This window comes from Galeopterus variegatus, unplaced genomic scaffold, assembly GCF_000696425.1.
Source record: "Galeopterus variegatus unplaced genomic scaffold, G_variegatus-3.0.2 Scaffold1637, whole genome shotgun sequence".
In the NCBI taxonomy this organism is placed as follows: domain Eukaryota; kingdom Metazoa; phylum Chordata; class Mammalia; order Dermoptera; family Cynocephalidae; genus Galeopterus; species Galeopterus variegatus.
This window is the reverse complement of record NW_007727748.1, coordinates 52,086-73,812: the sequence shown is the minus strand read 5'-3', so window position 1 is coordinate 73,812 and position 21,727 is coordinate 52,086. Positions and strand designations below refer to the sequence as shown.

At 47.6% G+C, this 21,727-nt stretch overlaps 1 protein-coding gene across 1 annotated transcript in view; it reads right to left on the bottom strand.

Annotated features, from left to right (window-relative positions):
* The window catches only part of SSU72 (SSU72 RNA polymerase II CTD phosphatase homolog (S. cerevisiae)), a 30,376-nt gene that overhangs the window by 7,939 nt on the left and 710 nt on the right, over positions 1-21,727 (bottom strand). The window contains exons 2-3 of the mRNA XM_008578161.1: positions 21,249-21,704; positions 11,743-11,886 (exon numbers count right to left, since the gene is read on the bottom strand). Of these exons, the coding sequence (XP_008576383.1) occupies positions 11,743-11,886; positions 21,249-21,704 (600 nt within the window). The remainder of the gene's footprint in view (positions 1-11,742; positions 11,887-21,248; positions 21,705-21,727) is intronic.

Below are 21,727 nucleotides of genomic sequence, written 5' to 3'. Positions count from 1 at the left end.
CTCTGCCCTCCACCCAGCTGCTCACTATCCTCACAAACTCTGCCACACCTAACTCAGGATTTCCATTTCCTGGCTTAGACATGTATCCGAATCATACACGCCCGTGGCTACCTAAGGGCAGGTGACGCTGTGGCTGCAGGTCTATACAGAGGCCACTTCGCCCACCCGTCTTCCCCTCCTGGTGGGCCTTGGCCAATGCCCAGACAACCGGTGCCCACCCATTCTTTGGATTTAGTCCTGTAATTGTACTTCTAACTACAAGCTTAATCAGACTGGTGCATAAAATATAAAGTAGAATTTTTAAGTTGGAACCCAGGTTTCCTCAGGGACAACAATGGCCAGGGCCTCCCAGAGGCCTGGAGGCCCCTCTCCTTGGGGTCCTGGGAAGCTCTGGCACACCTTCCCCAACTAAGGGCACATGGCAGGGCCCTAAAGGGACGTGGCTTCTGACAGCACCCAAGGCTCTCACTTCAGGATAGGCACAGTATCAAGTTCAGCAGGGGTTTGAGCCCCAGGGAAGCTCCGAAAAATCGCCCAATCCCCAAGCCACAGACGGAAACCTGCAACTTCACGTGGGACGAGTCACCACCTGAGGTCAGACATGGGTTCCCAGGCCCTCCCTTCTCTGCTGGTGGACACAACCCACCCTCAGAGCACACCTTCACCCCACTCCCCTCTCAGATCTGGTGGGAGGTGCAGGGGGCTCAGGGAGCCCCTCCTCCTGCAGACAGCCACAGACTCACAAGTCCCTGTGTGCCCTGCCACTAGGCAAGGGCTGAGCTCCCCAAGCCGCACATTTCCACACACCAACCAGCGGAGGGTCAGCATTTCCTGGGGAGCAGAGGCATGCCCTGTAGCCTCCCCACCCCATTTCTCAGGACGACCCAACACCGAGCTCAAACACTAGGGCCATGATGCAGTGACAATGTGACTTCACTTCAGACTGGCACCAACTGTCTGAGACCTGGATGGGGCTGGACTACGTGGCCCAGAGAGGTCTCCACTAGGATCACGCAGACTCTGAGCCCTCGCTGACATGCCAACCACAAAGGAGTCCAGGACGCTAGAACACACACGAGCTTTGGGGCGAGTGAAAGACGGAGCACAGTGTGAGTGCCTGGGGGAGTCAGGCGCCGCACAGCGCATCTACTGCGACCCAGCTTTTAGGGCTTGGTGTCAATGCCATCGTCGTACAAGGTCTCATCACACACACAAATCTGTGAACCATGAGCACCAGCTTCCAGCCCACCCAAGGGGAGGAGGGAGGGCACGCCGCCCACACAGAGGCTCCTGCGTGGGGAGCTGTCAAGCCACCCCACGGACCTTCTCCTAACAGCTCCATGTGAGGTGAACAAGCTGGAAGCACACACTGGACCCCAGACACACACGTGCTCACTGCAGGGCGGATGCCGGGGGCCACCGTCCCATGCAGCAGAGCAGCCGTGCATTCGCCTCCCAGACAGCACCAGTCACAGAGACTGCTGGCTGAAAGAGGCGGTCACAGCAAGCGTGAACAGCACCACTTTTAGGAACACATATTACTTATATGGAAAGAGTCACAAAAATTAGGAAAATCTCTCCAGTAGCACATTCAGAGCATTGTGATCCACGGCTCCGCAAGGCATCAGTATGGGACACGGGCCTGGCAGAGGGATCATCTTCCGGGAAGCAAAGGGAAGCGGCAGGGTGTGGACCAAAGCAGGGGTGCTGATAATTTCTCCCCAAATTGCCAAGTAACAGAGAAGTTGCTTTTATCAGGCTAACACCAGCAAAAAATGAACTGGAACGCAGAAAATAAATACCACCTGTAATCACATTCTATGTATGTGTCAGTTACACCAAAATGCTATTTACATACTCAGGTTTCCCAAAGCACATCTCCTGAACTGGGACACTCCCCACAGCGATGCCCACTGGATCAGGCAGGGGATCTGCACCGTTCCTGCCCCACGACCAGGTGACAGGCCCAGAGAAGGGCCACTGTCCCTCCAGAGACAGCCTTTTGCCACCGAGATCCTGCTGCACAGGCTCTAATGCTGCTTCCGTCGCCTCCTGCCCCCACTGCATGTGGAACAAAGTATCTGGCTGTCAAGGGACATCCTCAACTTTCTTGCCACCCTTAAGAGAATGTCACACCCACTCCAAGTGCACTGCAGGAGACGGCCAGTATCTGACATCTATGATGGGGTCCCAACAGCCTTTCCCCAACAATCGCTGGATGTGGGCAGGCCACCGACAACTTCCACAAAAGGACAGCACCACAAAGCCAGCCGTTCAACTCACCAAGGAATTTTCCAGTTCAAAGGACCCTAACACAGAGGGTCCTCGTGTCATTCTAATTTATCTCCAATTTCTCTTAACTCCAGGCACAGAGAGACAAGAGTGTCCAACTGACCTAGCACTTTACAAATTGTCCCATGTGACAGGTGATCCTGGAAGGTGCTCTGCTGCCCAGTGTGGACAGCCCACCCCCTCGTGTAGCCGCCATGGACATGGTGCAGCAGTAGCAACTCTTTGGGAAGCCTTTATCTCAAATATACTTGTACAAGGAATCTGCAAAATCTGTTCAAGCAGCACTGGGAAAGCAGTGAGAACTGCACTATCCTATTTTTTCCCAAAGGAAAATAGTACCTTAAAATAGTGTTTTAAAAAACAAACCAAGGGCCGGCCCGGTGGCACACTGGATAGTGCGCCGCTTGGGAAGCGCGGCGGCGCTCCCGCCCGAGGGTTCGGATCCCACATACAGACCGGTTCCCGCTCGCTGGCTGAGCAAGGCGCGGGAGCAAAACCGAGGGTTGTGATCCTGTTGCCGGTCCCCGGTCCGGTACGGGGGCAACACTGAGGGTTGCGATCCGTTGCCGGACACGGAAAAAAAAAGACAAAAGACAAAAAAAAAAAAAAACCAAAATAAATAAATAAATAAACAAACAAACCAAAACAGAATTCATAGAACACAGCTTCCATGACCCTTCAGTCCACGGCCTCCTCCTTAGGAACCTGCAGTGTTGTCCGAGAGGTCAAAAAGGTCAGGGGGCAGATCCCGCCTTAGGCTGTCCTCATGAATTCCGGCTTTCTTGGTGAATGATCTGGTGATAGACAAGGCCTTGCTAAATAAGGAAGGCTCCTGTGCATTTTAACACCTGAACTGAGCCCTAAACACCCAGGGGCTGCGTGTTCCTGAGTACCCCCTGCCTGGAGGCGACACCCCTGGCTTCCCGTCCCTGACAGCTGTGAAGTCAGCTTGAGGACCAAACTGAAGCGGGCAGACTACAAGGTGGCTCTTACCGACACGCAGGCACCCAGCACACCATCTAATCAGATGAGATTTTATAGACTCTCAAATAATAAAAGTGGTACACTGCCAATTGTCCATATAGAGTAAAACACGACATTCATTTAACCTTGAGGGAAAGCTCAAAAAAAATTTTTTAAATAAATTGGCTGGATAAATAAAAACGTAGTGAAAAAATATCTTCAGTTTTTGTGTTTTGTTCCAAATAAACAGCCCTTCCCAGCCCTGTCTGGGGCTAGCATAATAAAAAAATTTAGCATCAAAACAAAACAAAACCAAAAAACAAAAAAAGATCCTGAGCCCTAAGTCAGAACACTTTAGTGAAAATTTACTTTTCAAACTTTTCTGAGAAAAAATTCTTAAATAATGAATCAGTCCCTAACGCTAAATCGTTATAAATAGTTCAAAACCAAATTAATCTCAAACATTACACTAGGAGGAAAGTTGAGTCCGAGTCTATCACTGAACACAGAATCTGTGGCAGGTGGCTTCACGTGACACTGACTCCTGGGACAAACACTAGGGGTTTTACCATTAGTAACGCTGCACCTGCTGCTTGAGAATGGTCTGGAACTTGGCCCCCCCGAATGATCTACCGCAAACACTCTGGGTGTGATGAAAAAACAAAATGTACTGCTTCTCTCCCCAGATAATTCTATTTATCTAGTGATTTAAAGAAAAATAGTTGTTTTACCAAAAAAATTGAGTTTTCAGAAACAATCTTAAAAAAAAAAAAAAAAATAGCCAAAAGCATTAACAGCACAAAATGACTGGACAAAGCGCAGGGTGTCCAAAGAGCTAGAACGTCCCCTGGCTGACCCCCAGGAATGCTTCACTGTCTCAAGGACATACAAGCTGCAAAACACTTTCAGGATAATGCAGTTCGCACAAAGAAGCTTGACTGTCTGCTTAAGAGAGGGAGGCTAAAGACCCCATCCACAGGAGGCCAGGGGTCACTACAGATCAAGACCGGAGGAGGGACCCTGAGAAGGTGGCAGGTGTGGGGGATGGGCAGGGGAGGTGGCCAAGGGGACGGCAGTGAGCAGCCGGGGCCCCCACAGGGACGCAGTACGCAGGAGGGCACGGCTGTGGTGAAGCAGCGAAGCTGGACTGTGAGGCTCACCCTCAACAGAACATGCCGCCGAGCAGCAAGTCAGAGCACTGGGTAAGGGATCCCTCGACATGCCCAGCAGGCCTGCCATCCCCAGCATTTGCTCACAGGGCAAGCTGCCCAGGGCCCCAGGGATGGGACGCACCAAGGCCTGCCTAAAACATGGCTCGGTAGAGCTTTCCTTATAAAGGTTTTATTTTCACTTCTTGGGGTAATTGTGAGCCTGGGGTATCACGAGGGGTCAGGACAAGGTGCAGCTGCCTGCACCTGCACACACATCTAGGCAAAGGTCAACAGAATTCAAAAGCTTACAGGCTAACACCATGTCAGGGAAACACTCCCCACATCAGACACCTCCCAAAGACAGTGTCTTAGGGCCAACAGTCTTGGCCACCATGGAAGTGGACACGAGTCACTGCAGAGCACAGCAAGTGCTCTGCAAAGGAAATGGTAAGAGGCTACCCATCTGCCTGCTCCCTGCCCCCAGCTCCAGGAGGGAAGGCTAGCTGAATACTTGTTGGCCAGATCTCCCCAGAGACTGAGTTAACAATGAGAACACGCAGGAATCTTGGCACAGACCACCTTTCACCCGTTATGGGAACAGCAGATACCTCACATAAAAGGCACCTGTCCTGGAGGTGCTTTTTACAGGCTTGAGAATGCAGGTCTCGAGGGTCAGGTGAGGGCCTGGCCAACTCATGTTTTCAGGGCACAGCACTGAAAGCACTGACACAAGAAGTCCCCATGACTGCTTGTGCCATGTGCAGCAGGGATGACGTCAGCGAGCAGCCAGGAGCCTCGCTGCAGCCCCAATGCCAGACAGGGCTGCACCCAGCAGCACAGTGACCAACAGCTCTGACGGCTGGACCCTTGCAACCTCAAAGCAGCACCTTGGCCTGGGAGGGAAAGGCCAGTGCTGCAGGGAGTGGTGGGCAGCTGTGGATGGGCTGTCCTGGGGCAGCTCAGGAATCCTGGATGCTCTGGGCAATTGAGGCCAGAGATCTTTGTCTGTCGGTGGTAAGCACACATGCACGCAGTGCATCACAGGGATGGAGGAGGCCCAGGCACACTTGGGAGGGAGAGGGAAAAGACGAGCGGCATCTCAGCATCACTGCACAAATGGCTTTAAGCTCTGGCTCCCCTGAAATCGCTTAGTGGACCACCTGGGATCCTCTAAGCACACTTCATGAGCTGATGCAGCAAAAGCTTGTGAGCCGTGGCTTCCAAGTCTACGTATCAGCACCACACTCTCCCTTTTTTTTTTTTTTAAAGATGACCGGTAAGGGGATCTTAACCCTTGGCTTGGTGTTGTCAGCACCATGCTCAGGCAGCGAGCCAACCAGCCATCCCTATATGGGATCCGAACCCGGGGCCTTGGTGTTATCAGCACCACACTCTCCAGAGTGAGCCACGGGCCGGCCCCAAGTCTACGTATCAAGAATAAACGTATTTTGATAAGCAGCATTTTTTGGCAAAGCACACAGGCAGCACAAACAGACCTTGGGAACCCCTGAAAGCAGTCTCAAAGTCAGCACTAAGCCATGGGGCACCAACTCTTGTCACCTCAACGAGGGGAGCGTGACACCCCTCTTCTGCAGCAAAGTGAACTGCCAGTACACTCCTGCATTTCAAGAACAGCACTTCTCTGCTACAGACCAGGTGAAAGGTCAAGGGGAGCAGACCCTGGAAGCAGTGGGCAAGGTCGGCGCAGCTGTTATAACCAGATCCTTAGGTGACCGGACAACTACCACAGCAGATCAGCCCTGTTCACCCTCGGATGTCTGTGCAGAGGAGATGAGCAGGCAAACGCCTCAGACATGATGGCCACTATTCTGGCCTTATTTGAAACAGATTAAGGCCATAATTTGTATTTTAGGCATGAGGGCTTTTCTAAAATCCTAAAGCTCGGTACACACAAAATTAGATGAGAATTTCTCTGGGAATTGGTGTCTGGCTTAAGAACACATTTGTTTGTTAAACGGACAAACACCATTTCCAAAAAACTATTTAAAAAATAGCTGCTGACCAGAGGGAAACAAGAGGAGGACAGGGCCCAAGTGTCACAGGCTCCGTGTACTAGTCTGGCCTACACAGCCATCAGCCACGGATGTGCCCAGACATGCCGGATGGCAGAGTGCAGTGAAAGGGGGGACCAGAGCCCAAAGTACTTTGCCAAGAACAAAGGGTTTAAGACCATAACTGCAGGGAACATTCCCAGGAGGCAGGAGCCTGGAGACTACCAGCTCCCTGCATCCCACTGAGCAAGAAACAATCTGGTGAGACTAGAAGGATGAGTTTCGGAAAAAGCCCCCTGGCCCTAGTCAACAAAGCAAGTGATGGTGCAGAGGGCCTGAGAGAGGACGGACCCCACCCCCTCTAGCCGCTGTGTCCCCAGGAAGGGGCCAGGAGGCTGTGAGGATTTACAATTAGAAACCACTTTTATTTTTTCTTCCAAACGAGAAAACATATACAGTGAAGCAGTCCTGAAAGATGGTGAGTTGAGAAGATGAACATCAGTCACTGAACAATCAAAACACATGTCAACCCTGACAGTACAGGCCCACCAGAGAAATCAGACAAGCAGGCCGCACGCGGGCTCACGCAAGCCAAGAACCAGGAAAGTGCGAGCTATCCCCGCATTTCAAGCGAATGTTTAGGGAATAACCGGGTCACGTAATAAAAACCACATCAGTGACATTTAGAGCTTCACATTTACCTGCTTTTAAGACAAGTGGTTTTCGGGCCGGCCCGTGGCTCACTCGGTAGAGTGCGGTGCTGATAACACCAAGGCCACGGGTTCGGATCCTATATAGGGATGGCCGGTTAGCTCACTGGCTGAGCGTGGTGCTGACAACACCAAGCCAAGGGTTGAGATCCCCTTACCGGTCATCTTTTAAAAAAAAAAAAAAAAAAAGACAAGTGGTTTTGTAATTCATAAATTATTGAAGGTTGTAAATGGACATCTAACTTAAATTTATAAAAGATGACCCTTTTGTAGTATCTTGCGAAAACAGTGCACAGCCTCCAGGGTGGTACAAACCAGAAACCAGGCTGCCCGGGAGGGGGAGGAAACGGGCCAAGCTGGTCTAGGCCATCCCTGCCTCTCCTTCCAGAACAGCCCCCTCTGCCCCTTATCAAGAAACCTCCCCCCCACCGTCCCTCAGGGACAGGGGCTGTTGCTTTGACTCCTTTGCTGGGCCAAGCGAGTTTTTAGTAGGTTAGACTGGCCATCCCTCAAACTTGGAAACAAAAATAACTTATCTTTTCACCAAAGGTACTCAAGTAAGCTTAGGACTGCTTAATCACACATTCCTTTCAATCAAAATGAAAAAACTGTGGAAGAAGCTCAACTATGGTAACTGGCTCTAGCATAAAATGGAAAAAAAAAAAAAATCCAAAAGTCTCCACCATTTGACTAAAGCTCACTTGGTGAGATAAGTTCAAAGCCGCTCTGTGTTCAAAGTGACTAATGCAAAGGAAAGAAAAAAATGTCAAGGGAAGAAATTTTACACCTAAAAATGGATATGGGCCGGCTGGTCAGCTCAGCTGGTTAGTGTAGTGCTGTAACACCAAGGTCAAGGGTTCGGATCCCTGTAAGGACCAGCCGCCAAAAAACAGAACAATCCAATCCAACAGCGGACAGTTCGATGGACACTACAATGCGGGTGAACCTTGAAAACATCACGTCGAGGGAAAGAGATCAGTCACGACAGGCACAATACTCCGTGACTCCATTTATATCAAATGTCCAGAACAGGCAAATCCAAGACGGAAAGCAGCTCAGCGGTTGCCGGGGGCTGGGTGGGGGCTGCGGGTGCAGAGCGACAACACCTCAAGGGCTTTCTCGGGGTAATGAAAATGTCATAAAACCAATTATGGTGATGACAGGACCATTCAACTCTGTGAACACCCTCAAAACCAGGCGAACTGTACACTTCAAATGGGTGCACTGTATGGTGTGTGAATTCCATCTCAATAAAACTATTCCTTATAAAGTAGATGGTTACCCTAATGAAAGAGAATATGAACAGAAGGTATTTCTCACTTGTCTGTGGAGGTCAGGAGAATTTATCTTCCCTATCCCTGGTCTGTGTATATACTGATAGACAATCCCCCGAAAGGAAATGGTGACACAGAACTACTGGACCAACTCAGCCTAGCTTCATCAAGCCTCAGGGGAACACAACTAGCTTAGTGTTTGTTAAACAAGGTTTCCAACCCAATGTTGCAAACCCAGCCCCCCACTGTCCTCAAGAACTCCCACGGGCAGGTTCCACAGGAACCCAGGCAGCACCCTGCCTCTGCTGCAGGCAGCGAGTCCCAATCCTTCAGGCTCACTTCTGCTTGTGGAAAGAAAACCAAAATCAAAACTACCTACTTATAGCCAGATATTTAAGAAATTAAGCATTGCAAAACTAACAGGGCTACTGGCCAAAATTTATTGAGGCTTAAAAATACAAGGTCCCACGCTCTGCATTTTCATGTTTTTTACTTAATTAGCAGGAATTCCATGAGGTGGGCACAAAGAAGCCAAGGTGCTGGCTAAACAGTGAGCAGATGGCAGAGCAACCAGGATCTGCGCCACGCACTTTATCCAGTCCCCTTGGCCACCAGACCACTCGACCTCAACTCTGGTTCTGCCTAATCAAGTCATACTTTCCTACCAAGTTATATCTTCTTTGGAAATTAAACACTTTACCACATGTCATGTTTTATCTTTGGGTTACATCTTAAAACACCCTTGTAGCTTTCTACTGTGTGTTATAATAACCACTGCCCTGCAAAATCAAGGGCTACGCTGTGCTAGACTTGGGTTTTTAGCTCTCATTTGCATGTATCACACAGGCCCCTTGCTCCATACTAATCAATCGAGGAATGTCATGAGGGTACCTCCCAAGCTGGGCGTCTGGCCACCCCGTTCCCAGAGGCTGTCCTGCAGCTCCACCCCTGACCCAGGAATGAAGGGGTGCTGGCCCACATGCTGGTCCTATCCCACCTCCTTCCTCGGCTATCCCCCCATGCGTACAAGATGGGTACCCCACCCCAGCGTCATGCCAATGTCCACAGAACGCTCCCTGAAGACGTCCCTCCTCTCCTACCAAGGGCAGAACTTGGGAAGAGCTTGGCGATACACCCAGCCTGTCGCTTTGCCCCGTCCTGCCCCCACCAGAAGACAGAGATCCCACCCAAGTGAGGTAAATAAGCAGACAAAGGTTCCTCTTCCCAGAGCCTCGTGAGGGGTCAAAAGGAGTGGCTTCCTACACAGGGCCCTCCAGAGGCCAATACTGTCAGTGAGTCACTGAGCCACCAAAATGGCCACTAACAGCGCCCAGCAGCTGTGCCACAAGGCACTAAGAGGGTGCACGCACACAAGTGCACACACAGTCTGCTTCTGGAATGAGTGCCAGTCCGTACAGGTCACAGGGAGACCAATGGCCCATACAGAGCCACTCTGTAAGAGATGCAGTCTCAGCTCCTGCTTTCAGCACTGCCTGAGACGTGCTCACCGTTTCCCTACGCCACATCCCTCTGGATTTGGTTGCTGAAGCTAGACTTGGTCTTTGTAAAATGTGAAAAGTGCTGCCCATGTCCAGACACAGGGAGGCCACAGTGGGCTCTGAGATGAAAGAGCTTAGCCTACAACAATTAGGGGACTGTGAATGTATGTACATTTCTATCTGTTTTTATTTCTTTCACTGAGAACAAGAGTTTAATTTTCAAAAACAGATGGGGTCTCAGGATAAGCTTAACCGCACACCAGAGTTTAACGTAAGTAATGAAAACCTGGAGTGGAGACCACAGTTTTTTCCAGGACTAAGAGAAGCCCCCAGCCCCCAAAAGAGATTCTCAGAAAGGGTCTTGTGGTTAGGCTTCTCTGTAAGGCTAAGGGACACAGATGACGGAAATGATGGGGCAGGGAGCTCTCACCACCGAGGAGAATTTCAGGGAGAAGAGCCTTTCCCTGACACTGCTCCTTCCTTCTCAGCCCGAGGCTGTGAGCTGAGCAGGACCAAGCTGTGCAGGACACGGAGGAGACGAGGACACAGCACAGCTGACAGCTCATCAGAAACCCTGAGGGAGATGCTTCCAAACGCAGGTTCCACGGCTTCTGAGAAGGGAGGAGCAGGAGAGTATGTCCTTTAAGATCCCTGAGGGCATCTTCTTAACTTGTAGCCAGAGCTGGGTCTGTGGCCTGGAGGGCTCCCAGGACCACTGCCTTACAGGCACCAGCTCCACAGGAACCCAGACACTCCCAGCTCACCCCGCAGGCCAGGCTGAGGTGCTTACATACAGGAAATACCTGTGTCCCCACCAACAACTTTTTAATTATGGCTGGGGGAGAGGATAGCAGGGAGGTCAGGAGATGTGATGACCACCAAGGTCTAGTTGTACGTTTTGCTAGAATGACCTTTGGGCCCCTCCCAGCTACCTAATTAACCTACATATGCACAAAAAAATTTTATTAAAAATTGCAGGACGTATTGGCCAGCCTCAAAAGGGGGAAAAACTGCGAGTGCCAACGTGAAGACCTGGTGTTTATATTCCTTTCACTTGGAATATGGGCTCCTTTCTGAGAACTACAAATCATTCACTGTAACAAAAGGAGGTCCAGGAATTTTAAACTAGCCTGGGGGATCATGAAACAACCTTGTTGAAAGCCCGGGCACTGGGGCACTGGTTATCATGGCCATTATACAACTTGGTGTCACATTCATAAAAATCTGTTTTAAAAAGTGCTTCTTCCTTTCACGTGGGTCTTAAGTAGCATATCCAGTCTGTTTGCCTCTTCCTAAATGGAGTAAAGTTCTCCCAAATTATTTCCGTCTAACATGTTCTGTTTGGTAGGAAACTTACCCTCTTCTTTATCTGACCCTCCAAAAGCAATCACCAGAGATGTGTAAGCAGCCTGACGTGTGTCAGGGCACGTGCTCATGCACACCTGCCTGCAAAGGGAATAACCACGCAGTCCTGCAGCATGGAAAGCAATGGAACTTTGTGGTTTCTGCTTTTCTCATCTAAGCCTCTCTGTCAGAAAGTTTTGCTCAACTACATCATACAGTTTTCACGTTTCTGTCTGTATGGCTTAACATGCTCTCTGACACAAACAGATCTAATCCTTGGGCCACCCATAAAGCACCAAGAGTAGAAACTGAGTTCCCTTAGTAAAAAGGAGTGAGTGTCTGCCCTGCATGCACCGTGACTCAGCATGCCACACCTCCTGCGCCCACTCCCCACAACGCCTTCCTGCAAGTGGAGGTCAGAGTGATGCATACGTCACAAATCACACCTGCCAGAGATGACCACACTGGGGTTTTTAAAGGGCAACCCACTGGGATACAGTTCTTTGTCTTTCCTAAGAAGATCATTGTACATCTGATCATATGTGGTTTTGAAATCATAAACATTTGGCTTGTCAGGTGCTGGTCCTGGAAGCTTCACATGAGTTCCTGTTCCAAAGGACCGGACACTGAATCCTCGTTTGCTGAAAGACACAAAAGGAGAAAAAAAATCACAGTTGGATTAAATAAGACACAAAATTCCAAAAATAAGGGACAGGAAATGGGAAATGAACAAATTGAACAATTTTATTTGTTAATATCAGAGAACACATTCTTAAAACTATAACCTATTTTACTAAAAAAAATTTTAATTCTGCGGCAAGTTACACAAAAGCTAGGTGAAACCAATTAAAACGGAATCTACTGTGACAAGGCTATGGCTAAACACTATAGCTCCATTTAAAGCTGTCTCCCTAAGCTCAAAAGGAATGACTGACATGTGGAATTAGAGAAGATTTCTTTGAACATTTTATATGTCTGACCAATGTCCTGGCCTTCTTTGTAGGATTCAGATTCACAGGATTCCCAAGGAACTTGTAAAGGATTGACCACATGCTCCAGCAACCCCTTCCCAGGCTGACCAAGCTCCACCACTGTCCCTCCAGTTTCCCAAAGCCCGGCGGTGCCAGCCTGCACAAGGACCGCAGTGAGTGGAGAACAGACGGCTCCAACAGCTGTGGCTACTCTCTGTGACCTAGCAAGTCAAAGACAAGGAACTGACCAAATGTTTCCTAATAAACTGGGAAAAAGTGCTGAAAGACTGACAGCTTAAGCTGTGAAGTGCAGCCCCTATGAACTACAGTTTACACCACAAGACAGGCTGTCTCAACACAAGACATCAAAGCTGTGAGACCAGCAGATTCTTATGTCGTTACCGACAGCTGCACTTTGAAGTCTGTAGCAACAGGTAACCTGTTGCCAAAAAAGTCAGTTTGGTACAGAATTTGTGTTCTTTTAAGTTCACCAATAAAAGTAAAAGTTTTAAGTCTTTTTATTTATTTTATTTATTTTTTTATGGCTGGCTAGTATGGGGTTCCAAACCTGTGTGACCTTGGTATTATAAGACTGTGCTCTAACCAAATGAGCTAACCAGCCAGCCCTCAAATTTTTAAGTCCTAAGTGTCTAACTAAGGGTTCGGATCCCTGTACTGTCCAGCCACTGGGTGTGGGGGGGGGGGTCCTAAATAAATCAGACTTCTCACCCTAGCTTAGTATTTATAAATCACAAAATGTCTGCATCCGAAGGGACCTCCCTGACACAGGGCTCAGGGAGCATGTATGTTTCCATAACACCTAAACTCTTCTCACAGGCCAGGATCAGCGCTGAAATAGCTGGTGACCACTACTAAGAAAAGTGCTACTGTGTAAAACCTTTCTGTATTTGTTTTTATTGCAACCTAGGGGATATCTGGCAATGTCTGGAAACATTTTTGGCCACCACAACTGGAGGATGCTAACGGCATTTAAAGGCTAGGGATGCTGCTAAACATCCTCAGTATGCACAAGACAGCCACCACAACAAAGAGTCATTCAGCCAAAAGTGACAACAGTGCCAGGGCTGACAAACCCTGACACACATAAGAGCTCCTATGTAAGTAAAATGATCACTAACCCACAAAAGAAAGGGCAACAGTATAAATGTGAAATTCAGAAAAGAAAAGGCCCTCTGCATATAAAAAGACACCAGTCTCATAAGGGAAATGCAAAGCATGCAGATACTACTTTTCCTCTATCATACTGAGAAAGCTGAAAACGTGTGTTCATGAGTTAGCTCTTTCTCACTGCAATGCTGCAAATGCAGGGAGGATGTGGTCTGTTTTGCTCACAGCTGTATCCCAAGCACCAGAATACCACATGGCATGCAGTAGGAGCATAATAAATGCCATTGAATGATGAATGAGGAACAGTATTATGACAAGGAAAAATCAGACGCTGCTGGCAGTGGAACTGGTGACCTCTACAGGGGATGATGTGGCAACATCTAGCAAGTGAAGACCAACTGTCTACACTCTCACCCAGACACCCCTTCTAGAAGCCTGTGCTGTGGAGTAACACACATGCACCTGCAAGACAGCCACAGATGACATTCCCTGCAGCACTGTTTGAAACCACAAGAGACCACAATCTGAATGTCCACCCACGGAGCAGGGCACTGCACAACTCCACACAGTGAAGTCTCCAAGAATTATTAGAGGAAGAAGCAGAGGGGTCCATCTACGCAGAGGAGAGCCAGTGTTTGAGGAACATCCCGCTATACGACTGTACATATTACCTCCAAAAAATCACGTACCCACACATTTCAAAAATAACTTTAAAAAAAGCAACTCTCGAGGGCTGGCCTGTTAGCTCAGCTGGTTACAGCCCAGTGTTGATAACAAGGTCAAGGGTTTGGATCCCCATACCACTCAGCTACCAACAAAATAAAACAAAACAAAACAAGAAGTTAAAAAAAAAAGAAAAGCTGTTCTCATCTAGTTTTTTTTTTTAAGGCAGCTAACTGGTAAAGGGATCTTGACCTTTGCTCTTTATAATACTGTGCTCTACCCAATCATCAAGTTGAAGTAAAACACCTCACCTGAGTCCTCCGAGGCTGATAAAAGCTGTCAGTCCTCATATCCCTAGATGTGCCCAACAACATACCCAGGTTCCCCAGAACACCACACACGATAAGGAATGGGGCATAACAGTAGAGATTAATGACTAAAAAAGCAAAGCCTACATATACCTACACTGTAAAAATAACCCTGAAGACACTAAAAGTAAAATTTGTGATATTCAGTCATAACTACAGATCTCCATGAAAAGTGAGGCTAGAGAGCAACATAGTCAACTGTCGGCTGTGACCAGGAGGGTGACAGAGGCGCAGACACACAACATGCAGCCCACTTTAGCACACATGCCCTCCTGAGGTGGCAAGTAAACCCCTTTCCCCCTAAACGTGAAACTATTTCTTCACCAATTGAGACAATGTACAATAAAAGAAATATTTTCCATCAAAGCACAAGCCTGCCATCAATGTTATCATGACAGCCAAAGGAATGACCCCTCACGCAGCACTGACAGGCATCTATCACCTGCCTGACACCTACAAGGTGCAGAGAGGTAAGCCAAGTAGATCCCATTGCTGAAGAAACTGAGGAAGCTGAGGCAAAGCCTTCTGAGACTCCACTGATTCTGAGAGGTACGCCACAGCTCTATCAATCACTCGAAAGAAAGGAAAGAGGCACTAACTTTAAGTGAATGCTGCATCCCGACTTCAGAGCTAACTGACTGTGAAAACTGCATTACTGAGGAAACAAGGAAACCCTGGTCTGCAGGCATGCCCCTCCCTTGCTGGTGTTAAAACCTCTGCCAACCCTCCAGCCTCCTTTGAGTAGGCTCTTGATTCATGGAAACAAGGCACCCGGAAGTGCCCACTGCTTTCCCTCTGTGAGCAAGCCCCTGGAGGCTGGTAGCCGGACCCCGCTGACCACTCCACCTGGTCTGGGATGGTTTACCCTTTGAGTGTCCAGGGGTCAGTAAAGCAACCGCAGCTCTGTCATTCGCACTGGTCACATCCTTCTACATCCCAGCCCTTTGCCCCTTCGCACATCCCTTCACACATCCAAACCATGATGAACCAGCATTTGCTACGTGCAGGCCCCACTGTGGGTGCTGGGGGTCAGGATTAAACAAGACAGGGACCTACTTCTCTAAGCCGGCAGGGCGGGGGTAGGAGATAAAAAAGAACAAATACGTATTCCGAATAAGATGTACACAATGAAAACACATAAACCCATTAAAAAAAAAAAAAAATCACCCCAAGGAAATGACTTTGAAGCTGAAGCTTAGCAAGAAGCCAGATCTGCCCAAGCAGAAGGGAAGGAGGCCTCTGACAAGCGCATGGGCTAGACCTCCTAGGACCGAGTGAGCTGAATGTCTGAATTAACCAGGAGTCACACTTTCTGACATCAGCCACGTGAACACAGGTGCTCAACAATATCTGCAACTCCTCATGTGGATCTGTCTGCAAAGCCAGCACCTTTGTTTTCACGGGCTTTTAGGTCAAAGACCTCTGTCTTTTGGTGGTAGCTCTGATGTTTTACCAGAGAAGTCATTTGAAAACAAATGAGTAAACTGGGTATGCGAGACAGATAACTTCTGAGGTCAAAAGAAAGAAATGACTGAGACTACTTTTCTTATGTAGTCCATCAGCCACCCGGAAGCCCATTCTTTTTTTTATTTTTATTTTTAATGACCGGTAAGGGGATCTTAACCCTTGGCTTGGTGTTGTCAGCACCACGCTCACCCAGTGAGCGAACCGGCCATCCCTATATAGGGATCTGAACTCGCGGCCTTGGTGTTATCAGCACCGCACTCTCCCGAGTGAGCCACGGGCCGACCTGCGGAAGCCCATTCTAAGAGATCACCAAAAGTGCTTTGGGCAACAACAGGAAAAGAAAAAGGCTTCCCAAAATGGATGTACGGAAGATTCATTTAGACATACTACGTCACTTTAAAAAAAAAATCATATTTATATAACTAGTCTCATTCCTTTTTGGTCACTCGTTTGAGGCAATTTAGCTATAATTAAAGAATTTATTAAAATGAGGTAGGAGAAACAGGGGCACCACAAGCATGCATTATGTCCCCATTATGCAGAGGCCCTGAACAGGACCCCAAAGAGCATTTCAGGGTTTGGAGGCAGGGTGTGCATGTCAAAAGCTCCTCAGAGGGTTCCCATGAGACTCCAGGCTGCAGGGTCCCCCAATAACAGTGTCTTACCCTCAACACCAATGGGACAGCCAAACCCAGGACTGGCCAGCCAAATAGCCCCCAGGCCTGAACTGACTATCAAGGCAGACCTCGTTACTAATCTCTTGTCACAGTGGTGCTTGAGATCTTACCATTAGGTGTCCAGATGGAACAGTCTCCACTTTAATCTATCTCCCTCAAAGGAGATCATCCCAAAGACAAGCTGGCCCAATCTTCAGCCTGGCTGATCTTTAACAAGGCTTCTAAGAGGATGACTGCTCAGCCCCCAGAAGGCCAGGAGGGGAATCTGGCTGCAGGAAGCCTCCCTATTAGAAACTGTCTGCAGGCTGGCTGCCCTCCTCTCCCCAACTTCCTGAATTGTTACCTTTAAGCAAGCGTACTTAAAAATAAAATAAAATACAGTTTGTTTCCCCCCCAACAAAATGCTCACAAGTGGCAAAAAGGCTAATTAGTAACAGAAGTGCTGTTTCTTCTAAGCTGATGCAAGTGACATAACAGCCCATCTTGTGCTGTGACAGCTTGTTTCTTACATAAAAGCAGTGGATGCTATAAAAACACTCCTCACAACCAAGAGGCTTTGTCTGAAAGGCCAACTATTTTGTAATCTAATCTTCCAGACAAGTATTTATTTATCAAAAGTCTATCGTAAAAAAGCTATCATAGAAAATGTTAAATTTTGGGAAACAGAATAGTTTCATTATCATCCCAGCAACTGAAGAGAAAGTAATGACGTAAAAATTAACACCAAAAAGGATCATAAGGAAACATCCAAATTAACAACATGGGTTATGGCATTTTTTCTATTTTCTAATGTTCTGTTCTGTGGGTCAATAATTGAATGTTGTTGTTTATTTTTTGTACCCAGCAGGTACTGGGATCCAAACCCTTGACCTTGGTGTTGTAACACTGCACTCCAACCAAGTGAGCAACTGGCCAGCCTAAAAAAGATTTTGACCAAGACTGAAATCCCAGACCCACTGCCAACCTTGTGAAAGCATGCCCCAGCTCTATGTAGGGAGCACCTTTACCAGAGGTAAAATCAGACCCACTGCTCATCAGCCTGACTTCTTGCTACATGATGACCTCATGTTTACAGAACCCAAATCAACTGCTTCACAGGCTATCATCACCTAAATGCAAGCATGAGAAGGTACAATATTCTTCTGAAATGTTAACATCCCAACAAAATGTATGTCATCACTACCAATATTTGAACCCTAAACACTTTTCCATGTTTCCTCTGATTTCTTTTCTTTTTAGCTTTCTGTGATGTCAAGAATGAAACCAAGAGGCTTCTAACCGTCAGATCATGTTGTGCCAATCACAAAATAAATGCTCACCCCCCACCTGGTGATAAACGTTCCATTACCATTTAACTCCCATTCAGCAGCTGTTTCAACATCACCTCCTCCAGGCCTGCCCCCACACTGCCTCGCTCTTTTCCTTGACACTGGCTTCTCCCAGGGCTGTGGTGGCCTCCCCAATGTCTCCTCCCAAGGTGTCACCACCTCCTACACAGTACTAACACAGAATAGGCCCTCAGTATCTGGTGCTTCGAATGGCCTAGCAACACTGACCAGCTTGAACACTAATCTGTTGTGAGCAGCAATGTGCTATTGCTAACCATGTGTGAACCTGCTGAACTATCTTCCTGCTCTGGGCTCCACCTGTTTTCTCATCCACAAAAGAAGCCTAGAGAAAGTGATCATGAACACAAGCAACAACTTTTTGACTGCTGAAGCTGTTACTATGCTTGGTTTACCCAGTTTTGTCTCAATGTTCACATTTAAACAGAAACCTACCTTCCTCCAAAACAAATGCACCATCTCTTAAAGCCAACAAATGCAGATGTGCTCCCCTGGCAGGCAGGTCCTTAGCATCCACAGCCAATCTTAAGAACATTATTTGAAATCCCTTCCCTTCCCAAATGGTTTCCAGTTTACTTTCTTTGCGCATATCTAGAATCAATATATTAAATATGCAGCCAAAGGGACTGCAGGGCATAGCCAACTGCCCCTGCAAAGGACAGTTCATTTCTGGTAATGTGGTTTAAGACCAGGGAGGGGCTCACGCCTCCACAAGGCACAGTCTGGTGCTCCCAGGCTTGGTCTATTCTGGGAGGGGAGGTGCAAACACCTTGACCCAACAGTGTGGCCTGGGACACATGGGCTCTAGCTATGACACTGTTGTTTGAGAACCCCCCACAAATTGAGGAACTGCAGGACCTCCGAGGACTCTACTGTATTTCTTCTACACCCTGGTCCCTTCTTCAGCTCCTGTTTTTTTCCACCCTGAGTCTCGGGTGTGTTACTCACCCATCACGACCAGAGTCCCTCGGGTCTCCATCATTGCTGCAACTCACAAGCCCTGGCTCTCACCTTGGGTGTTCTCTCCTAACCCATATTAAGTGTGAGGATGAAGTCAGATGGCTCTGGGAAAACACCTGGCACACCCACTGGATCCACTCTTTAACCTTGTTTTCTACCAGATACTTTTGCAGCCTCTAAGCTTATCTTTCAAAGATCAAGATGCCCAGGTAAGCTATGACTGAAAAACTGACAGAATTCAGTTCAGTAATTTAGAAAAGTCTTTTTTAAAAACTTGTTTTGAGTCGCTGTAATTAAAAATACAGCTTCCCAAAATCAACATATGCCTTAACATCTAGGAGACAGCTTGAAATTTAAAAAAAAAAAAAAAAAAAAATTAATTGGTTCTGAGGGGAAACCTTAATCCATATGGTACAAAGAACAGGAGGCTCTATGGAAATAACGAAGTTATTTGGCATTCCCCCAAAACATAAAGGACTCCCAGAACTGGTATCAGGAATGTTTAGTCTCAAACATCAACAATGAACACTCCAGAGAACATTACGATTAGCCCTAGAAAACGCCAACATTTATTACCACTTGAATTTGACTTGTCAGGAAAACATGGTCCAAGCTGACTTTCACTAGGGTAAAATTTTGGGAAAAGACGTGCAAAGGGGTAGGGTTCACTCATAAACTACCGACTGTGCATATTCAAATTCATTTGGTAATTTCATTTCAGGAGTTTTCCTGTGCATAGTTTAATGTAGTTGTAAACAAATGCATATACATTTTCCCTGTTTTTTTTTTCACTTACAAGCATTTGCCTAAATTTTTCACAAACATCATTTTTAAGGCCTAGAGGTCTCTAAATCTGACTTTCATAAGCTCTCCTAGCTTTTAACAGAAAATTGCTATCACATAAATTCCTACACTTTTTAAAACCCTGTAAATAATCTTGACAGAAGAGACAAAGCATATAAAGTACGTAATTCTCAAAAATGAAAATGACAATATATGAAAAATTGTTAAGTCTCAATAGCAATTTTATTTATTTATTTATTTTCAATAGCAATCTTGAAACTAAAGCAAGGGTAAGATTTTTTTTGCCTTAGCATTCTAAAAAGATTAAAATAACGTCGAGACTATGAGGAATTGGTAACTTTTAAATGTGTGCTTCTCTGGAAGGCAGTTTGGCAGAATGAAAATGTGAAACATGTCTGCCTTTTGGCTCTGCAAAACTCTAGGAGTTTACACCAAGGAAATGACAAAAAAAATATGAAAAGATATTTACAATAGTCCCCCTTATCCACGGTTTCGCTTTCCAAAGCTTCAGTTATCCAGAGTCCAAAAAACATTAAATGGAAAATTCCAGAAATACAGAATTCATAAATATTAAATTGCAGACCGTTCTGAGTAGTGTGATGAAATCTCATGCTGTCCCACACCGTCCCTTCTTCATCACAAGACAGGTTAGTATAATACAATATTCTGAGAAACAACATTCACATAAGTTTTATTATATTATATTGTTAAAGTTATTCTATTTTATTATTAGCTATGTTGTTAATTTCCTACTGTGCCTAGTTTACAAATTAAACTTGATCGAAGACACGTATATATGGGAAGAAACACAGTACAGTGTACGTAAAGAATTCGGTACTATCTGCAGCTTCAGACATCTACTGGCATCTTGGAACCTACACCCCCCTCGGCCATAAGGGTAACTAGGCATCAAGGATGTGGACACAGTGAAACTAAAAAATATAAAACCGCCCATATGTCTATTAAGTGGGACTGGTAACAAAATTGATGGCTGCAAGGGATTCCTCTGGATTACTGTATCATTGTTTGTAACCACCCTAGGTATGAATAAATGCATTCAAATTCAACATGTCAAAATGAAGAAACGAACACTGAAAGGTAACGATGCTCACAAAGTGTAGAACAGATTACTGAACAATATTTTCTCTCCCTTAAGCGTGTGTGTGTACATAGATATTTCTAAGCATGTACATCAAAACTGTACTTTCGTGGTTATCTTTATTTTGTTTATCTTCTACGTATTTCCCACAATGAGACTTTTTGCAATAAATATTACCTTTAAGAGTCTACTTTAACAAAGGAAAACATCCTCCAAATAGAAGCATTTTAGAAATTAAAGATCCACATATGCAGTAACTTCACACTGATGGTATCCACAATGGGTGCCACCCTAAACTTGCTTCCTGTTGACTCATCCTGAAGCTACTTGTCACGAACAGATGGGACAGGTGGCAGAACAGGTGAAGCACGCACAGGCACTCATACCACCCGGCGGTGATTCGCAGGGGCCCTTCAGAGTGGGGAGCAGCCCGCTCTTCCGCGGGGGACCGACGAGGGGCCGGCTGCAGCTGCTCTGCACTAACGGGGCTCGCGGTCCTCAGGGACGTCCCGGGGAGCACCGGCTCGGCATCGCGGTCAAGCAGCCGCCGAAACTGAATCCGTGAACCGAGTCGCTAACGTCGTCCTCTGCAAGATCACTCCCAAGTGCACTGCGCAGGGCCCGCAGGAGGCGGCCTCCAGGCCACGCGAAGACGTGGAACGTGGCTTTCCTCGGACAACGTCCAGGGGCGCGAGTCTCGCGTTCCCTCGCTTCGCCGTAAGCTGCGCCGATGCCCAGAGCGGACCCGCGGCGCGCCCAGGCCCAGGAGGACCGCGAGGTCCCGACGCACGCCCAGCCGGAAAGCGACTCCACCCCGCCTGTCCGGTTCGAGGCGCCCACGCCCCGCGCGACCCTCGGCCGAGAGAGACGAGGGTGGAGTGCCGGGACGCCGCCGGCAGGGTCGCGGCGGGCGCCGTCCCCTCGGAGCACGCGGGGACTCCGGGAGCGCGCGGCCACGCCCCACCGCGAAGGGATTCTGCACGGAGCGCCGAGCCGCAC